Source organism: Nesoenas mayeri, assembly GCF_963082525.1.
Source record: "Nesoenas mayeri genome assembly, chromosome: 2".
NCBI classification, from domain to species: Eukaryota; Metazoa; Chordata; class Aves; order Columbiformes; family Columbidae; genus Nesoenas; species Nesoenas mayeri.
In genome coordinates, this window is record NC_137543.1 from 62094403 (window position 1) to 62115533 (window position 21131).

A 21131-nucleotide genomic window follows, 5' to 3' on the forward strand; every position below is an offset into this window, starting at 1 on the left:
AATTGCTGACTATGGTCCCAGCAAAAAAATAGTGACAGTAGCCATTAAGTGTCTATGTCAGAAGATGTGCTCTAGTCCTAAAGGCAACTTTAAGAGAGAACTAAAAGAAATTGAAGGCAATTTAATTTCTTAGATTAATTTTTATGGGGTAATTTTAGAAAAAAGCACAGCAACTGCTTCATAGTTATTTTCTGTCATAGAGAATTCTTTCTGGATTATGATTTCATGCAGTTGCATATTCCCATATATTGATATTTTGACACTGTTTATATGGAGGTGGGATAGAGGCAAATATAACCCTGGAAAGGGTGTGCAGGGTGAGGTTATTTTAATCAAAACTCTGATGTCAGGTAGAGCTGAAACTCATACAGGCATGTCATTAATGGTTGCTACACCTAACTTGTGCTGTGCAGCTGAGGAGCTATTGCCTTGATAGTACTTGTTATTAGTTGTATGTATAGATGTGAAGCTGTTGCATTAATTAGGAGAAATGCCTGTAAGTGAAGCAGAGTGCATCCCCTGTCTGCATCATAGTTTATCATGAAATGAAGGCAGAGATAAGTGTCTCTATCTACTGTTGACTTGGAGTACAGGAGGAATTAGGCAAGAAGGCTGGGGCATAAAGCTCTGTTGCATCTTTGTATTATGTATGAGACTATTTTAATTTCATACCAAAATTATTGGCAGAACCTATGAGATTTGTGTTTTGCATTTTTTGCTTGCCTAGCAACTTGCTTGTAGTTGTGACTACAAACAATTTACAAAGATAAAATAAGGGAAATACTTTTTTAATTTTACCTTTTTTTTGCTAAGCATTTGAAAAAGTCCTTGATTGATGCAATACAATTGAGTTGAAGACAAGGCTGGACACCAGAACTGGGATTATTATCCAAGATTTTCGGTAGAGCACAGGATGAACTTCTACTGGAGGGTTAGTGAACAAATGCTGAGAAGTAAGGCTAAGCCTCCTGGTACTGTATGCAAAAAAACAGACATCTTTTTGGAGGTGTGCGGCTAGTGGATATGAGCCGAATCTGCACTGGTGTGGCAGGAAAGGCATGTTCTGAGACTGCTGATACCTGCCTGTGACAGCTGGGAAGCATCCACCTCTGGTGATTACTGTGTCTCTGGCAGAAGTGGCTTGTGATTTCTGTCAGAGGTTGATCTAGGTATGACAGTGCTTTAAGGTTTAAATCAAATTATAGGATGGCTTTAAATGGGGTTGAAGCGTGTCAGAACAGAGTATGGTATGGAGCCACCAGTCCCCTACTTATTAAAATGTCTTGAATTATGAATTTTTGTTGATGGAGAACCCCTAATTATCCTGATAAAACCTTTGATAGTGGAGGCTTCCAAAGTGGGTATTAGTTCACTGCTGGTAAGGTTCTCTGATAAATCAGATAGTCTGAGAGGAAAGTATCCTATAAAGAAGATGGAGAATTGGCTTGAGATTGTAAGTTGTCTTGTACAGCAAAGAAAAACTGACTGTTCTTCCCCAGGCCATGCAAGGGAAGAGAGGTCAGGTCTCAGCGCTAGGCTGGGAACCTGCTGTGGAGGGAAAGGAGAAAAGAACTCACAGCTGCTGCCTGCAAACTGTTAAGGACGGATTTATGGCACTCATCACTGAAGTAATTTCATGATATTTCCCAAGTTATATGAATGAAGCTGTACTGCAGTTAAACAACAGAATTTTCATCTTCTTTTTTTCTTCTGTATCCCAAACAGTGCCCATAAACGTTTTCAGGGTAAGCTTGCACTTCAAAGCCTTCATGCTCCTCTGCTAATAATTGCTGTCGTGATTTTGAACATACTGACAATATGCGGATTTACTCCAGCTGAGAATATAGACCTGATTGTTTTACTTCTGATTAATTGTGATAGTTTGTATCACGGGTTACTGAACAAAGAAAAAGAATAGTGTGTAAGAATCAGAAAGCCACAGTTAGCAATATCTGGATGCTCCAAAGGGCTGTTGTGATCTAGATGTGGTTATTATCTTTTTATTTAGGTGTAGCTAGCTTGGTGTAAGCTTGGTCAGTACTGTAGCTCAATGAGAGACCTACAGTTGAAAAACTGTTTGATGTATGCAACTATTGTGCACTCAATTCCTTATAGGCCTTCCATAAATTATTATTATGCATAAAAGCATTTTTTACTTCCATAGGTAATATTTCCAAAGTTTAATACTTTCTTAGTTCTCAAAAATAACCATAAATTTTTTTTAAGCATGTACTTGAGTAGTTTTTTGTACTCTGCATTGTCTGTATCAACATTGCAATTACTTTAACTTGTCAGGAAGTACTTACAATTGTGGTCATGGCCTCATTCAATGGATAACCGAAAAAAAAAACCAGCTGGATACTTGGATCTGCAGCAAATTGATGTTTAAATCACAGTGTAAAGCACATAGATAAACATTTAGTATTTAATAATCTGTTAAAAAGAAATGTATTCTCAATTCTCAATCGATTCATATCAAAATGAAAAGGTAATAAATGTCAAGATTTGATTTCCCACCCTCAACCCTCTAACGTGTTGGTAGCATCAGTTTTCTAGTGGTGACATCTTTTTGGGAGCAGGAAGGTCACACTGGGCAGTTGAGCAAAAGCTTTTGGTAACTGGATTTGGATGGTTAGAGTTTGTGCTGGTGTTGAAAGATGCTGCCCTTCTCTGCACTGCTATTTCATGACTTTGTTTTTTCTTCTCCACCTCCTCCCATCCCCCAATTGGGAAATGAAGTTTTAGAGGATATTTTAGGAATGGGGAACTCTACTTGCAGCATATTCTTTTAGAGCATGGCTCTATTTGTGTTTTTCCTCTTTAGCAGGTAATCTAAGCAGAGGAAGGAAAGAAAACTTAATACTTACACTGTTTAACATTTATGTTGGCTTTGTTATGCTTGTCGTTGTAGTCATGGTCATTTCCTCCTTGGATTTTTTTAAATTTGAGAACCTGGATTTCTAGTTCAGGAAAAGCTGAACATGCCGTGGCCGGTTCCCTGAAAGCTGTTAATGTTTTGTGTCCTAAAAGTGCTCCCAGAAACAAAGGTTAGGCTTGTCTGCCCAAGTTTAAGCCTGTAGAAAATTACCTGATCACACAAAAACTATTGAAGCTGAGTGCTCACTCACATGGTGCTCATCACAGTGAGAGCACTGTAACCACTGCCTAAAAGTTGGTTTGATATTTAGATAGTATAAGTTTAGACACATGCTGAAAATGTAGCCTTGTACCTTTCACTGTGTCTGTCTTCCTGCCATGATTTTGATTTACTATATTGCTTTTTTTTTTTTTTTTAACTTGAGTCTTTTAACTTTTGGTTGTAGAAAAAAAGGCTAATAGTAACTCTTTTGTTTTGTAGGTACTAAGCCAAATGATCTACAATTTATAATATCAATGTTAAGAATGGATGGGGAGGAAAATAAGAAGAGGGATGATGTTGATGAGAGTTTACAAACTGAGTTGATAGAAGAATCTCGGAGAAATACATCAGGAGAAAATGCTGGATGTGACTCTTCATCTGAGCAGAAAACAAAGCTTGTATCAGATGAAGTGTTCAGGGACCTTGAAAAGAAAAGAAAAGAGAATGGCACAAACAAAAGGGCACTGTCAAGATCACCAAACCTGGATGTTGTTGTACCAGACAAACCTGAAAATATCTCCAGAAAAAGAAGGCGGATTTCTTCAGAAGACATGAAAGACAGTGAAAGGAAACTGCACAGTGTGATAGCTGGAGAAGCAGGTAGTAGAGTGACTGGAGCTGTAAAGAAAGAAGGAGATGCCAGTTGTCTTGGGGATGACATATTTAATTCAGATTTCCTGTGCCTACATTGCGATTTCAAATGTTCTGATGGTACCATATTGAAAATTCACAAAGAAAATAAACATTCACAAGATGTGCCAGCTGCTGTTCCAGATAAGTTATCTTCTTCAGAAAAAATCAGTGTTGGCTATACAGCTGAAAACATAGACAAGGATCTTAAAGGCAAAATGAGTGATCAGTGTTTACCTTCCTGCTCTGATACGGAAAAACATAAACAAGAAAGCCCCTCTAAACAATCCAAAGAGCAAATGTGCCCTCACTGTAGTTGCACAGCTGAATGTAGTTCAACTTTACACATGCATGTTAAGCAAGATCATGAGAAATCCAAGATATTTTGTTGTGATCTTTGTGGTTTTCAGAGTGCTGAGGAAAATCACCTAAATTCTCATTTCCTTAGCAAGACGCACCTTCGACGCCAGAATCTTGCTGCACGGGGAGGATTTGTACAGATATTGACAAAAAAATCCTTTAAAAAACAACGATCTACCACAACTAAAGAGAGGAATGTCAGAGCAAAACCTGGGACCAGTAAATTAAGAGCAAGAACTACTGATGCAGAAGAATTAAGTGTCTGCAGTGCACTGAAAGGCTCAAAAGTAAGCTTATCTCAACAAAATGATGGCACTGCACTTGATGAAGTGATGCCATCTTTAAACGTTCCCACTGAAAAAAACATGACTATGACAGAAGAAACTTTGCTTTCTTCCACTGTAGAAGGAAATTATGAAGTCCATACTGAAAAACTAGAAATACCAGGACCCTCAGAAAATATCATGCAGAAAACGGAACTCCCTCCAATCACCAAAAAGCTAGTCAGCAGTTTGAACATGGCAAGGAGATTCAATCGACCAGACTATAAAAGAAATGTTGTCTTGTTAAGGTCTTTATTTGGACAGAGTAGGTCTTTTAGATTAAAAAGGCAGGTTAAAAGAAGATACAATTTCTTGAGTACCAGTAAGAGAAGGAAGTCTGAAACTCGGAGAGTACACATGAAGCATGTCTCCAGCACACAGCTTAAACCTGGTGATTCAAGCCCTATGTCACATACAGAATTAGAAACAGATGCTAAAAGTAATTGTAATGCTACTTTGGAAATTCAAGATCGTGCTGAAGATAAGCCAGATACTCTTTCCTCCGGCACTACAGATACTAAAGCTTCTGACTTTCAACTTAATGCTGATGATGGTGTTCATACTTGCACCGATTGTGGTCATGTTTTTCAGAATATAAAAAGTTTGGAAATTCATCTTGCAGAGCTTCATACAAAAAGGATCCAGTTTCATTGTCAGATGTGTAGTTATTCCTCTGGCGTCAGGGACGACACGAAACAACACTGTCAGGACAGCAAACACCAGATGGGTGGTTGTAGCTTTAATTGTCAACTCTGTTCCTTTACCGGCTTGAACGTAACCAGCCTTCGAAGCCATATGAGTGAGGCGCATAGTATGTCTCATAGTTGTCCAACTTGCTTTCTTTTTTTTCAAATGGAAGAAGAGCTGATAAATCACCAAAAAGATGAGAAACATGATGGTTCATTATTTCAGCAGGCTACTCCATTGAGTAACAGTGATCAGACCTTGCAAGTGGTACCTTATGCTGACTCAGTATCAAACAAGAGCCAAAATCTTGCAAAGGAAATGGAAGTATCAATGAAAGCAAAAGCTACAGACCCTTCCTTCGTAAATCATAGAAGTGAACTAAAGCATTCTGTTCTGAATAAAACCCAATTTCAATGTAAAAAGTGTTTTTATAAGACAAGATCTTCCACGGTTCTTACAAGGCACATCAAACTCCGACACGCACAGGAGCATCACTTCCTTTGCAAAGCATGTAATCTCTACTCACTGAGTAAGGAAGGAATGGAGAAGCATATCAAAAGAAGCAAGCACCTTGAAAATGCAAGGAAAAACAACATTGGACTACGTTTTGAAGAATGTATTGAAAAGGTTTGTGTTGGTGTTGGTGGCATTAAAACAGTGGTGGATCCTTCCAGTTCTGGGAGCGGGAATACAGAGTTAGATAGAGAAATTATACATGTTTCATCCTCTTCCATGGAAAACCTATCGAGAAATAAAGAATTAATTCCACTTGAGCAAAGGATTGGTGAAAATGAATTGGATTTAGCTAATGCACCCAAAAGAGGGAAACCCAAAGGCACTCTTTCTAGGACATGTACCCATTGTGGTCTTTTGGCTTCCAGCGTTACAAATTTGTCCGTTCACATCAGACGAAAGCACAGTCATCAGTACAGCTATTTGTGTAAAGTTTGCAATTATTACACTGTAACCAAAGGAGATATGGAACGCCATTGTGCAACCAAAAAACACAAAAGTCGTGTTGAAATAGAAGGATGTGGAAAACAGAACTCAGAGATCATTGTTAGCCCCGAAGGAGGTAATTTTGAATCCATGAGCAAGAAGGTTAACAGCCCCATGACTGCCTTGTATGAACATGTTGAGGATGGTAGCCAGTCATCAGATTTGGAAAATTCTGCCTTAGACAATCAGGAAGTTGAGCAAGGAGAGGCTGAGCTAAAAGGTGCAAATGCCAATAGGCTGCCAGATTTGGAGCATACTAGCAATCCATTAAATGTAAACCAACATATATTTCTGGAACCAGCAAGGGTTACTCCAGACAGTGACCCATGCTTCCAGAGAAGAGCAATGAGTGCAAATGACAACAAGTGTGTACACTGCAGCTTCATTGCTCATTCTTCTTCTTCTCTAGAGCTGCATGTGAAGCGAAAACATACAAAACAATTTGAATACTACTGCATGGCTTGTGACTACTACGCTGTTACTCGCAGAGAGATGATTAGGCATGCAGCAACGGAGAAACATAAAATTAGAAGAGAATCTTATGTTTATTCTTCTGGGGAGGAAGCAAACACAGCAAATATCACTAAAGAAGGCACTGCTTTGTCTCAAGAGGAGCACCACCACCACCACGGTGCAGGAGAATCGAAAACTGGTTTAGGTGAACCAAAATGTGCCAATGATGTGGCAGAAGATGATCACATGAGTAAAAGCTTAACTGAGTGTACTGTCTTAGATGAAAATGCATCGCCAGGAATGCCTCAAGGTGGCAATTCCCAAAATGCCATAGAAGGTGAACTTGAAGAGGAGTCTAATAATGGAGAAGACCTTTTATGTGAAGGATTCCAGCAAACTCCCCAGAACGATAAAGTTAAACTTGACAAGGAAGTACCACTTAAAGAAACAGATATTTGTGAATTGCAGAAATGTAGGCATGGTCAGGAGCTGCTCAACTCAGATGGTTATTGCACTGCAGAAAATCAAAGCAGATCAAGCAGCACAAACCTGAATTCAGGAGAAGGTGATGAAAGCTTAGAAGCAAATAGAGAAAACCCTGAAGTAGAGTCTAGAAACATAGACGTTCTCAAAGAAATATCACTGAAAAACAATAACCCGCTTATGCTGACCCTTCCAGAAACAAGTAGTGCAGTAGAGCAGTCCAATTTTTCTGGAAACACTGGAGAAACGGTACAAAATATACATAGTTTGGAGGGTGACAGAAGTTTCAAAGAGGATCCTACTGGGGAGGAGGAAGAAGCCCTTATGGAAGCACAACGTGAAGCAGAAGTGACTATAAATAACAATGTTTGGGAGGCAGATGGCTCAACAGCTGAGGGCATGCAAGAAAGTAGTAGCGAGGCTTTAGGAGCAGTTATCAATGCTGATGATAAAGGAAAGGCAATGCAAAACTTTGGCAAGTTTGATTCTTCTATAGTGAGGTTAAAAAGCCATCAAGATGGGGAGGCCGCTGAGCATTCTGCTGAAGGACAGATGCCAGGTGGAGTGAAAGCTGGTGAGCTCCCAGTGAAAGCAGACCCTTTGCCAAGCGGTGGGAAAAAGAAGAAGTCAGAAGGAATTTCCCTCGGGGAATCAACACGGATTCGCTGTGATGACTGTGGTTTTCTAGCAGATGGTTTGAGCGGACTAAATGTTCACATAGCCATGAAACATCCTTCAAAAGAGAAACATTTTCACTGTTTACTCTGTGGAAAGTCATTTTACACAGAGAGCAACCTTCACCAGCACTTGGCCAGTGCCGGGCACATGCGGAACGAGCAGGCGAGCGTGGAGGAACTGCCCGAAGGAGGTGCCACCTTCAAGTGCGTCAAGTGCACGGAGCCCTTCGATTCGGAGCAGAGCTTGTTCCTCCACATCAAAGAGCAACACGAAGAGCTGTTGCGGGAAGTGAATAAGTACATTGTGGAAGACACGGAGCAAATAAACAGGGAGAGGGAGGAGAACCAAGGCAACGTCTGCAAGTATTGTGGGAAGATGTGTAGAAGTAGCAATTCCATGGCCTTCCTAGCTCACATCCGTACCCATACAGGTATGGAAACACTCTCTTTGCAAGTGGTCTTTTTCAAACAGTGAATTATACCCTTGGTCTTTTTCTGGTTGTTAATCTCTTTAACATTTCTTACAAACTGGCATTCGGATCACCTGATGAGCCCCCCATGAAACTCAAAATCACCTAAAGGGGTATGAAAATACAGTGATCAAAGGCAGAAAATGTAACAACGTTTTAAGCGCAGTCACCCTTTGCTTTTTGTTTCATATCGAGAGATTGCCTTCCCTTTAATCTAGACAGTAACCATTAATTAGTTCTTAAATTTATACAATGAAGCAGGGGTGGTTTGAGAGAACAATTAGCTGTTCTTTCTAACTTCCTCTTCCTTTAGTTGCTTAATATCCAAATTGTTTATTTCATCTCAATTCAGTTACACTTTCAGCATTAGGTAATGCTTCAGGATAGACATTTGATATTACATCATTCCTAAATAAATACCAATAAGAAGCATCAAGATGTTTTTGTAGAAATAAGTTATGGGAATTGGAATTGGCCAGCCTTTTTGGAAGGCAGTGTGTAAGGCTGATGTGATGCACAGAGCTGTAGCATTTGGTTTGCTTTCTGTGCTGATCACACTTTCAATTCATTTTTATGTTTAATTTTAAGTGGAAAATTTAAAAACATTTTTGTAGAAAAATGCATAAGCTGCAGTTCTAAATTTATGTAAAAATTCACTGCGATGTTTCTATAAACCTGCCATACATTCTTTATTTTAAATAGACAGCTTTTCTAAATCACTGAGCTCTGCTTAGACAAGTGGTGTCTCCATGGTTGAATTTATGAGTGGATTTGAATAATAAATTCACATTTCAATGAACATATTTTCATTAAAACTGTAAGGTTTATTTTACTGTACTTTAAAATAATGGCTTATTATGGAAGCTATAGTTTAAATTCATGCAGTATTTGAAACTTAGTGCATGGTTACAAGGAAGAGAACAAAAAGGTAAGAAAAAAAGAAACACAGAAGAATGGTAATTCCTGGCATAATCCTAAAATAGTTTTGTAAGGTTTTTTATGAAAAGGCAAGGGCGTGACTGGACAACAAAGTTTAAAATTCATCTTGCAGAACACAGGCATTGTATTTCAAACCTTTCAAAGTATTTTACTATAACTGCAGTATTTGTGTATACCAATAACTCACATGCTTAATACTTTCAGCATTACTTCTGTCCTGTCAATAACGTAGTTATCTGTATTGCTTCAGCTAATATCCAACTTTAAATGCTGTATTAAGTCTTTAGAGGGACGCTCATGTTCACATGGTCAGAACAGCTGTATAAGCCCTTAATATGCCCTCTTACGGCAGATAAAACTGAATAAAACTAAGGGGGAGGATGCTAATGGAGCTCTCTTTAGAATTCTTTATGCAACTGTCTGGTCAAGACATGTTGCTTATAATTGATGTGTCCATTACTTGAATTCTCTTGTAATTATAGTCAATAAGTCTTGTAAATGTGTTAAAGCTCACTAAAAGCATACAAATTCAAGAACAGAGTAAGGCTAATAATTTAAAATAATCAATGTAGGCATTTCAGCACTTAATTTCCCTTGTGTGTTGATAGCTGATCATTCTTAATCCATTAAGATTTATTTAGTCGTTTACAATGCAAAATAGGTTTGCACTGGTCACTTGTGCCATTTGAAAATGTCCACCAGGTTAAGTGCAGAATGTAGTCCATTAGTCTTCCTTGACTATATGTATTAATTGCATTTAAAATCAAGTTAATGTGGATGTGAAAGTGAGGTAACTATCAATATATGACAAAGCAACCCTACTTACATAAGTTACATCATTGATTGTAACATTTAGTAAAAGTTAGTGTACTTTTTAACATCTTGTGTGTAGGTCTTATCATGAAGTATATTTTTATTGTGCTTTTGCATGGCCCTAAATATGCAAAGGAGTAAAAGAATATGTTTCATTTTGCAAGTAATTTTTCGGGTGTGCTTGTGGAGAAGGTATAGAAGAGTTACAAATAGACTTTTATCTGCCCTCCTTCTCACGGCACCTGTAAATGACATGCTTTTCCGTGCTCTGCTAATTCACATAAATAGTAATGCAGAGACTTTTATTAATAGTTAATGGGAAGAAGGTGTTCTTTTTCAATTCCTATTTTCATATTTTTGCTTTCCTTTGTGTCTTATAGAACCTTCTTCCCAATCTGTATCACAGTGGATGCAGTCGAATAAAGAAACAAATATTTTTGGGTTATCGGGAGTGGTGGCAGAGGGAACTGACCTTCTCCACCAACTGTACATACACGGGTTTATAACATTGGTGAAGCAAAGTACAGTGTTTCCAGTGTCCCATCTGTCCTAGAGTAACACCAGGTACCTAATAGGAGCAGTGCTGCACATTTGCCCATTTATTGTTTGGATTATGTGCTTTTTAAAAAATAATCTTTCTTCAGCATGCAGCTGTACATATATATATATATGTTTTTATATGTATGTATATGTAACCATATCCAACTCCCTGCCTTTTTTTTTTTAATTGAGTAATTGGTGATGGTTGGGGGCTGGGGGAAGTTGTAGAAATAGGTAACTAAAAATTTCCATTAATAGAAAAATAATGTTTCAAAATACCATTAAATAATGTAGGAGATTTTCACATTGCAAATGAAAGTGAAGCTTTGCTGGAGAGGAGATAACAAGTAAGTCCATCACATGTTGACAAGTGAAAATGAGGAAATGTAAAGAAAAATAAAAGGAGTAGTAGAGGTGGAAGACTTTTTAGTTCGCAATTGATGCAGGTCCCATAAACTTAATTAACAATCACCATCTGAGGAAAAATCACCTGCAACCACATCATCTTTGTTTCGTTTCTCATCAGATTTCTCAGTTAATGGCAGGTTTGCCCAACTAAGTGTGGTATCTTACTCCTCATGTCCGAAACACAGGAAGAAATGGTACGATGGTGTTTCATGCGACTCTGCGTATTTCGCATCAGGCCTGAGCTGGGGACACAGCCAGGCCTGCAGGTGCAGATGGTGTTGCCTTTGGCAGCCTTAAACCTGAGTCAGTGAATTCTTCATACTGTTCTGGGTCTCTGTTGTCTTAATGTAAAGTAAGGACTATGAACTCCAGTCTTCTCTGTAAAACAGTAGCACAGTTTGTGTCTGTCTGACCTGAACTCTTGCATTTAGTCTATTTCCCATTTTTTTTTAACCAATTCGCTTGTTAAGAGCCTTACTGTTTGCTGTTACCATCAGAAAATATACACTTTGTCTCCATGCCATAACTTGTGGGTAAAGTAACTATGTGGATTTTTTTAAAAAAGAAATTTGATTGAAAACATGCTATATTGTAAGTATTTTTATCATTTTTCTGCAAACAATAGTATCACATTCAACACAGCATATAAGAACCATTGAAGTTTGTGATAAGTGTGGCTAAGAAATGGTTAATTGCTTCAACATTGTTTCAGATAGCCTTATAGTAAATACAGAGTTTTTGCCCCATTAGTTTAACTCTTAGTGTAATGTCTTCATCTTAAGCATAAAATTTTGGGTTATTCCATCCAAGAGCACACTGGAACAAATTTGGCACCAGCAACCTAGAAGGGAGATGCCCTGCTTTTGTTTCAGGTGATAAGTGCTGACTGGAGCCTGCCAGCACTTGAATTTTCATGGCACTTAAATGGAGATGTTAACAGATATTCAGTCTGGATCTGAGAAATAAAAAACCCCAAGGCCTCAGTGATTTTTGGATGAGAGCAGTCAACAGAATAATGTATTTCTGTATTGTCAGCACACGGTAGCTACGATTGGTCTGAACTCGAGTTTTTCACAAAGGAGTCATGTAAATGGAAAACAGCAAAGGTCTTGTATGGGAGCCCTGCGGGACACCTGCAGTAACAGAATGAGGAACAAATTTACAATTTAATCAGTAGGAGAGAAACTAAGGGAACACAGGATTGAATCCACATGGAATTTGAATTCTATGACAAAAAAGAACAGTATAAACACCAATAGATTCAAAAAAATCCTCTCCAACTGTGGCCTGGATGGTATTAATTGTGCAATTAGTCTTTCAGATAATAAGTTAAAAAATCAACTTTTAACACGCTTCTATTTAATGCAAAGATAGACTTTTTTTTTATTTGCATGGATCTCTTTACAGAATGCAGTGTTGATTTGAAATGTCACCAAATTAATGATTAATTTAGTTTTATCAGGATCATTTAAATAAACTGGGGTTTTTCAGTATGATTGATAGAATGTGATTGCTGTTAGCTGCAGTCTCAACCTGCTTTTGACATTTAAACATATAAAGCTGACTAGATATAACCATTCAGGTGCTAAATATATTTTACATCTACTTCCAACAGTAGAAATGGAAGTATTAAGAGATCTGGCTTCATTGTCATTGAACTGTGAAATATTCAACCTTGTCTGCCCGTGCTTAGTACTGTTGACTTTTTTATTTCAGTTAGAAGATTAAAATTAAATGCTTCATTTTTCGTCAGCTTTTGGGAATTAAATTGAAATTTAAGACTCTGAAAATTTTTACTAAGATCCTCAGTTTCACCAATGGATTCTCAGAGGATATTCTGTTTTCAAGGGCAAAGCAAAAAGGTTCATTGATCAAGTATCATATAGTGCAACATTTTTCTTATCAGAGCTCTTTATGTATATTTATTAAAGTTCACATACTTCATATTATGCTTAACTATATTGAAAGAAGTACTTTACAAAACCTATGCTAAACATAATATGGAAACTGTGACCATATTGTACTTACTTTTAACTGATTTTGATTTATTGATTTAAGGTTTTAGTGGACAGAAAATTGGAAAGTGCTACAGCACGCTTTAGAAAGGTGTTGCTGTGTAATAACATGGTGACTGACATGTGCCCAATTTAACTATTCCAGTAAAAAAATCAAATAGTTTTTCCATCCTCTGGGGAGGATACCTGTTAATTAAGAGACAAATAATTTGGCTTTTTGCCGAACTGATACGATATAAGAAACAGACTGGTATTTCTTCCTTGGAGAAATAATTTCAGAGTTCTTTGGTCTGCAGTAGACATTTAATATTAAAGTTTGTTCTTGAAATAAATAATAGCCAAAATGTCAATACTTCTGGTTTGCAGAATAATCATAAATTCTTGACCATAAAACAGTCATAAAGGCATAATATTTTATCCACTGTATATTCATACATTGCATGTCATTACAATAGCTAGGTGATGAATCATTTTCTGTGTGTGACAGAACAAATCTGAAATACCAATGCTAATGTGAAATCTATTCAAAGTCGGAAGACTTGTAAAATTACTTTAAATATATTTGCTTAGAAAACAAGTACATTTTGCAGTTTACACCAATGTCAAACCACTTTAGGACCATTACTTGAATTTCAGCATTTGAAGACGGGGAAAGGTGTAAAACAACTTCTGCTGTCTTGTTGAAAGGTTATCTATGCAGTATATTTTCTCATTTTAATATTTTGTGGGTTTTTTAATTAAAAAAAAAGAGTAAATTATTATTAAGAGAGTAGTTGTCGTGATCTTGAACTTAAGGATACTTTAATGAGTAATGTATCGTATATACTGCCTGTGTCCTGGGAATTATAAATCTATGTACAAGATACTTTTTTTGTTAAGCAAGAAGCTCATATAGGTTGAATGTGGGATAGGCTTTTTTAAAGGTTATTTTTTCCCAGGATTTTTTATTTCTTTAACCGTGGGTGATATATTATTGTAATTCAACTCGTATCTTATGCTAAATTTTACTTAGGATCAAAGCCATTCAAGTGCAAGATATGCCACTTTGCAACAGCTCAGCTCGGAGATGCCAGAAACCATGTCAAGAGGCACCTTGGGATGAGGGAATACAAGTGTCATGTCTGTGGGTGAGTAAATTGAAACAGTCTCCACCACGGTTAACCAAGAGAAGAGTGCAGGATATGCATTGTTTCAGAATTGAAAACTCTGATGTGAGCAAGAGTGGCTAAAATTATGCATGCATATCCTCCTTTCCATTGTTATGGTAAATTCCTTAAATACAGTTATGACATTCTTTTCCCACTTCTAATCCTGCACTGAAGATGAGCAATTTTATGGGCTACAAGGTCAATTTGAACCTGTAATCTGTAAATTGACTAAATTATAGGATGTTCATTCACATTGCCAGGGAGAACTGTAAATTCCATTTAAAGACATAAAAAATATATAATATAGACTTTACTGTGTGGGGTTTTTTCTTTTGCTATACTGTTATAATTTTAGTACCATTAACAGATTTCTGGACTCCATTAGACTTTTCATTCTTTATGAAAACAAAACAGAAGACTGATTTTTCAAACAAACGGATCAAAAATATTGCGGGCACAAGACTTTAAAAATAAATTGAAGTCTTTTATGTATGCTTGTGTCCTTGTTTGTTACCCAAAAAATCTTGTTTTTCTTTTTTACTTAATCGTTATTTCCTCAGAAGGATCGTTCATAACGTTTAATTGTCCTTCAAATGTGTTGCATTTAATAGGAGGCACTGAGACTCCTTAATGCAAAACTAATTAATTTAGCAGAAATGTTTAAAAGGTTTTAAAATGCCATGGCATATATGGTACATCGCAGGACATTCAAAGTTGGATTTTAATACCCTAGTTCTGATTAAAAATATATTTTAATGTTATTATACTGGAGAAAGTAACTAATATATATGTATCATATAAAAACATTTTACTCAAACCTATGTAACCTGCTATAGCAGTCTTATGGCTAATGTGTAGAACAGCACAGGTTCGTTTAGATGATGCAGTGCACACATGAATGGTGCAGTGTGATGGTGGCGATAATATTCAGCAGGAGAGGGTTTTTTAGCCTTATTGTGCCGATCTATTGCAGGACAAAGTGAGTTACACGTTTCAAAGGACAAGTGAATCTTCAGCTGAAGACACAGCTGAGTGATTTTCACTGATTAATCTCTCTGTTTTTTAAATAATTTTGCATTCAGCATTATGAGTTACTTTTGATGTTTTTACTCACTTAAGAAAATTAATTGCTGACTTCTTGAAGAAAGAAATAAAAATGTATGAGCCTAATTCTTAAGTCCATTGACTATCAGTAGTAGAATAACTTGTGGCATTCTACATCTTGCAGCATGTTTAAGTGAACATTATACATGGTAGGCTATTTTATGTTGTTTGCAAAATCTTATTTACTATCTCTGCTATATAAATTGCTGCAAGTTTGGCACTGAAGGTAATTAACAACTAGAGATCGACAAAACTGTTTAGCTAAGGCTAAACTCTGTTCTTCAGAAGTTGTCAACAAAAACCTGACAGTGGTTCTTTATTCAATTCCCTTTTAACTTAAAGTGAAAAATATTAACTATGTTATCATGAGAGGAAAAGTAAAAAAAAAAATCAAAATAGTTAATACTTTATAAAAAGGGAATTAAAATGATGAGGATTCGGCCTCAATCCTTGTTTTTTCAAAACCACATCCTTTCAGGATTGACATGTTCTTAGAAACTTCCTCAGAATTACACAGATCTCAGTTGCAATCCACGATGGTTATGCAAGAGAGAGTCCAAAACAGGTTTGAATGATTTAAACTGTGGACTTGAATGTTAGTTGCTTTGCTGAGCTGATTGCTTACTATGTGTTGCTGACATGTCATACCTGGTAGCCAAGCAGGTACTAATTTTCCATTTCTGCCTGGTATTGTATAGCTAATTTTCATCAACAACCTGAAACTTTGCTATTTAGGTATGACAAAACAATCAGCTGAAGAGACATACACCACAATACCTCATACTCACAAAAATCTGATTTATATACCTGTTTAAACAATCATCACATTTCACTTAATGTGCACCAAAAACGTATTTTAAGAATTATACATTAACAGTGATTTAATTGGAAAAGACATTTTTGCACTGTAGCTAACAGTCCTGAAGAATTGAGCAGGATAAGAAGACAAGGAATGACCAGAGTAGTTTGAACTGCAGTCCAAATAATGAACATGCCATCCTTAAATGTGGAAGAGAAGAAAGTGTAATAGTCTGTCCTGTACTTCTGCTGTTTTAATTGAAAAGACTGGGTAGTGCGTAGGTTAAAAAAATAAAGTAGCAACATAAAAAAAATAAAATGGCTAGGATTGGCTATCGGATTAGTGGCACTATAGAGCATTGGTACATTAACACCACTGACAATGTCAATTCATTATCATTGATGGCTAAATAATCTTAGAAATGCTCAGTGGACCTATTAGTTCCTGAACATAAGCAGCTCATGCTGCATTTCTTCATTAGCTTTAATTGCTATAAATTCTACCTTTTTAAAAATCGTGCTTTAAAAGGTGAAGTGATCTTTCAGGAACATTAACTCTGTAATTTTGTCACAAACAGAAGGTCTTGCACTATGTTTTCTTTTCTACAGTAGTTAATATTCTATCCTCTGACTTTTAGATTCATAATAATAAGCACTCTACTAGTTGTGAGGATAAATTGTATTTCAAAAGCTTTTGAATCTGCTTGGGCACTTTTTAAAGGTGAAATGTCAGTGCAACGTTGTGGTGTAGTGTGGTCTCAAAATACTGTATTTTTTTTAGACAATAATTCTCTGGAAATATTTGCCTTCAAAAAAAAAAGGCAAAAAGCTGTATCTGTGGTGTTGTTTTAGGAAGGGTTTGCTATGTCTCACTTTTCCAAATGTTCCTCATATTTACATGATACAAAGTACACAATATATAATTCACTTAGTTGTTGAAAAAGGTGGCAATTTTGCTGTGTTGTTTTATTTTTCTTTAATTGAAGTTCAGGGTTTGTTTTTCTTCAGCTGCACAGCAGAAACTACATGACACAGAAATTGGACACTGCTAATGTTTTAACATTTGGAATAAACCGTCTGCTACTCATTTCCTTATCGCAGATGTGTGTTAATTGTTTTCTTTTCCATACCCATGGCTGTAAAATATATGCCATTATTTCAGAGGTAGTATCTATTTTCTGCGGGTAGCAAACTGCTGCATATTTGAATTTAATTTTTGAAAGTCTGGCTCTGAAATTGGCTGATGCCCTGGGTTAGATGAGCAAATCTTAGTTGCCCAGCATTTAAAATTTTGCCTTCATTTGCCTGGTGAAATGCAGTGCAAAGGCTTATCATGTACTTTTCAAATTTTATGCCTCAGGTAGAACATGAAAAATGCATTGTTCTGTACTTCAGATTTTGAACAGAATTTATAGGCGATGTTTGATTTAAAAATGCATCTGCATTCCTTTGCCTTTTGCTTGCCTTTGCTTTCAAAAACAGAATTTTTGGGGATGTAGTTACATGTTTCAAGTAAGAGTGGCTGCTTCTTTTTTTTTTTTCCCTCTCATTTATGACTTCTACTGAGGAAGATGGGTATAAGGTAGGTTTGGATTTTTAGGAAAATTTTCAATATGTAAAACATGCACATAAACATTTTTTACTACCTTCCTAAAAATTGAAAGGACATTAGTAGCAATGTCTTTATTATGATTGTTCCCTATATAGCAGTCAAGTGTTTTAAGGAACAAAAATAAGCATTTTTGTTCACAAAGAAATTTGCATGGGGGTGGAAATTTTTTTGTTCTCTGTTTTGTCAAAGTAGTTCTTTCCTGTGAGTTTGTTTGTTTGTAGTGTTTTTTTTTGCTTTGTTTTAGTCTTTTTGGTGGATGAGGGTATTAATATTTTTTACTTACTACTCCTCAGTTCTTGATTTGCTTTGAAACTCATTTTCTCAATTAATTCTGGATATGTTATGAGATGTTCTGCTAAATAAGTGTTTTGCTAAATTCAGTTATTTTTTTTAAAGCCTCATATAAACAAGCTTGGAGGAGAGTTATAGTGTCCCAAGCATAGAAATAACTTCCCTTTGGCTGCTGCTGTTAATGCTAAGAATATTTCAGAGATCTTAATCTGTATAAAGTTCAGTAGTTTAATGACACTGGTTGCTTTGAGAATGTCTGAAGAAAAATACTTGCCTATATTGAGTATAGTGGCTAATAGATCTTTGTACTTTATAGATAAGAATGTGCTTTGGACAGCTGCATCAAAAAAAATTGGCTGTGCTCCTGTGTGTTGTGTTCTAAAAAATCTTTCAGATTTTCAGATTTTTTTAAATGATTTCTCTTAATGTCAGTCTACTTTTAGTGAAAGCCTGCTCTTCAGATTGCTTTTAGCAAGCAAAAAAGAGTTATTCATAAATTTATTGGTAGGAGCAGGAGAAACATTATATTTTCAAGGATGCCTTAATGTACTGTAATGTAAATTAATTATTTATACTTGTGCAGTTTGGGAAATCTTAAATAGAAAGTTGTTACTCTAGTAAAACTATTTTTGTGTGGTATTACCTAGTTTTTGTGCATTAGAAGGGATCTCTATGTAGATGATTATAATGTCACTTTCTGACCTTTGCAGCTTGAATAATTGTAAATCATTGCTTCATAACGTGTCAGAGAATGTCTGTACTAGGCAATTAAATGGCAGAATATAATAGACCAAATTATTGCCTGTCATGTTTTCAACAACACAGTTAGTATTTGAGTTACACTTAATCATTACGTGCATTAGCAACTTCATTGGAATCCAGCTTCAGGCTGAGCATGAAATACATTACATTATTTAAACCTCTAATGGTAGAAGTCATTTATTTGTGTTGAAGTGTACAACATGCAGAGTTTCATAAAGCAAGGAACACTTGAGAGCTTAATTTATCCAAATCAAAGTCTAAATGCAGATAAACACAAGTGGCAAAAATTACTAATTTTTATAGGCTGGAAATATTTAAAAATACATGGTTGTGGGTAATTGTAGGCAGCAGGAATAAATTAAAATCACTATTTTTAGTCAGCTCTGAGAACTAAAACTGTTGTATACCTAAATCATCAAATGCATCATGAAATTGCATTTTTGAATGAACAGTTAATTACACACATCATACCTACAGATGTGTCCAAACAATAAATATGTATTTGGTTCAGCTGTTTAGATCAGACATAAGTGCATGTGAAATGACTGTTGCAGATCCAGATATTCTGAATTTCTCTATCTGCTTTTTGCTATTTAGTCCTATTAGACACTTGGGTCTACATTTACTTAAGTAGAGAAAATGAGGTGAACCTACAGAACAGCCTTCCAATCTTGCATGCGCTTTTAAACAAATTAATGGGAAAATACTAGAAAAATATGCGGAGCAAGGTAACATGTGTGTTTTATTATCTTGCCAATTTTTGTTCAGTTATCTATCATTTTATTAGATTTGCAAACCTGACCTTCAGTCCATACTCTCTATTTTTACAATTTAAGAAAAGTACTCAAAATGGAAGCAATTTAGTTTTATTCAGAAAAGCTCCCAGCATCTTTGACCAGCTGGTAGGGATCCTGCGCTGTGTTGTGCGAGGCTCCCTTGGCCTGTCAGTCTGCCGTGGAGCTGGCTGGAGTTGAAGCCAGTGAGTGGGAGACGCTGGTGCAGGCAGTGGAAGGGACCTGCTGTTGGAGACCGGTGGTAACATTGAGACGGAAAAGTCAAGACCAGCTTTCTGAATTAATAAAATGTGCTTTTAGCAATTTGTGTGCTAAATTGGTTTATAATAATGATTTAGTTGTGTTTGCTGAAGAGACAAGGTATTGAAGTGACCTACTCATGAGAGTGTATGTTTGTATTTGAATTGAGAAAAGGAGACTGAGGAGAGACCATATCGCTGTCTACAACTACCTGAACGGAGGTTGTACTGTGGACGGTGTTGGTCTCTTCTCCTGAGTAGCAAGTGACAGGACAAGAGGAAATGGCCTCAGGTTGCACCAGGGGAGGTTCAGATTGGATATTAGGACATAATTCTTCACAGAAGGGGTTGTCAGGCACTAGAACAGGCTGCTCAGGAAAGTGGTGGAGTCACCATCCCTGGAGGGGTTTGAAAGGTGTTTCGATGATGTTCCTAGGGACATGGTTTAGTGCTAGAGTTAGGTTGGGTTATGGTTGGACTCGATGATCCTGAGGGCCTCTTCCAACCAAAATGATTCTATGATTCTATAGCGATCCAGACTAATACCTGTGCTGCATGCAATCCAATTCAGTGCACTTCCAAATGGTAATTAGCAAGATGCACAGTGGTGTGATGATGATACGTGTGGCTCGTGCATTTTTAATTTCTTACTTTACTGTACATTGTTCTGATACTGAATGCATCCTCCAAGAGCACGGGGAGGGTTTGAACCCTTCTGGAGAAGGCAGGAGTTTGGACTAATGGGAAACAGGCTGATGGTACAAAAATTGGGGTTTAGCAGTCAGTGCTAGGGCAAGCAACAGTCTTAAAATGCAGTATACCTACTGAAAAAGAGACTTCTGTCCTTATTATCCATGGTTCCGAAGGACTGGCCTAAGCGTTGAGAAAGATATTATTTAAAATTGCCTTCTGTTGGTAGAAGGAGATGGCAAAATTTGACTTGGTTTTGGTTACCATGAGAAGAATGGAGCCTGAGAGTTGTCAGTGCTGGTGGTTCATATTGACAGGGAGAGAGGTTTCCCTGATTAAAGTTTTGGTTGGGTTGTCTTGTTGATAGGCTTAAATTGCATGGTTTGGACTTGCACCCAGAGTTTAGAGGGTTTATATTTGCTTTATTTTTGGTTTTAATCATTTATGTGTGGAAATTGCATCAAGCTTCTGATTAGGCTTTGATTTTCTTTGGTGCTTTTAGTAACTTTAGTTTAAAATTTGGGAGACAAATAGCTGAGCCTAATCTTTATTGATCAGTATCTCTTCCCTAGTAGTATAGGTTTGGTAAGAGAAGAAGGTCGTTACCCGAAAATGGAAAAAATAGACTCTGATTTGTGTTTTATACCTTTTAACTGTAAGTTGTTGGAACTCCCTCAGTTTTAACCAAATTTAATGTATATGAGTTGACTGCTGGATCAATCTATTGGGGCATCTGTTTTTTTTTTTGCATCCAATT

At 36.6% G+C, this 21131-nt stretch overlaps 1 protein-coding gene across 1 annotated transcript in view; it reads left to right on the top strand.

Moving 5' to 3' along the window:
* Positions 1 to 21131, top strand: part of ZNF407 (zinc finger protein 407) — a 348368-nt gene that overhangs the window by 22222 nt on the left and 305015 nt on the right. Inside the window, exons 2-3 of the mRNA XM_080340472.1 lie at positions 3359 to 8182; positions 13949 to 14063. Of these exons, the coding sequence (XP_080196598.1) occupies positions 3394 to 8182; positions 13949 to 14063 (4904 nt within the window). The 5' untranslated portion in view covers positions 3359 to 3393. The remainder of the gene's footprint in view (positions 1 to 3358; positions 8183 to 13948; positions 14064 to 21131) is intronic.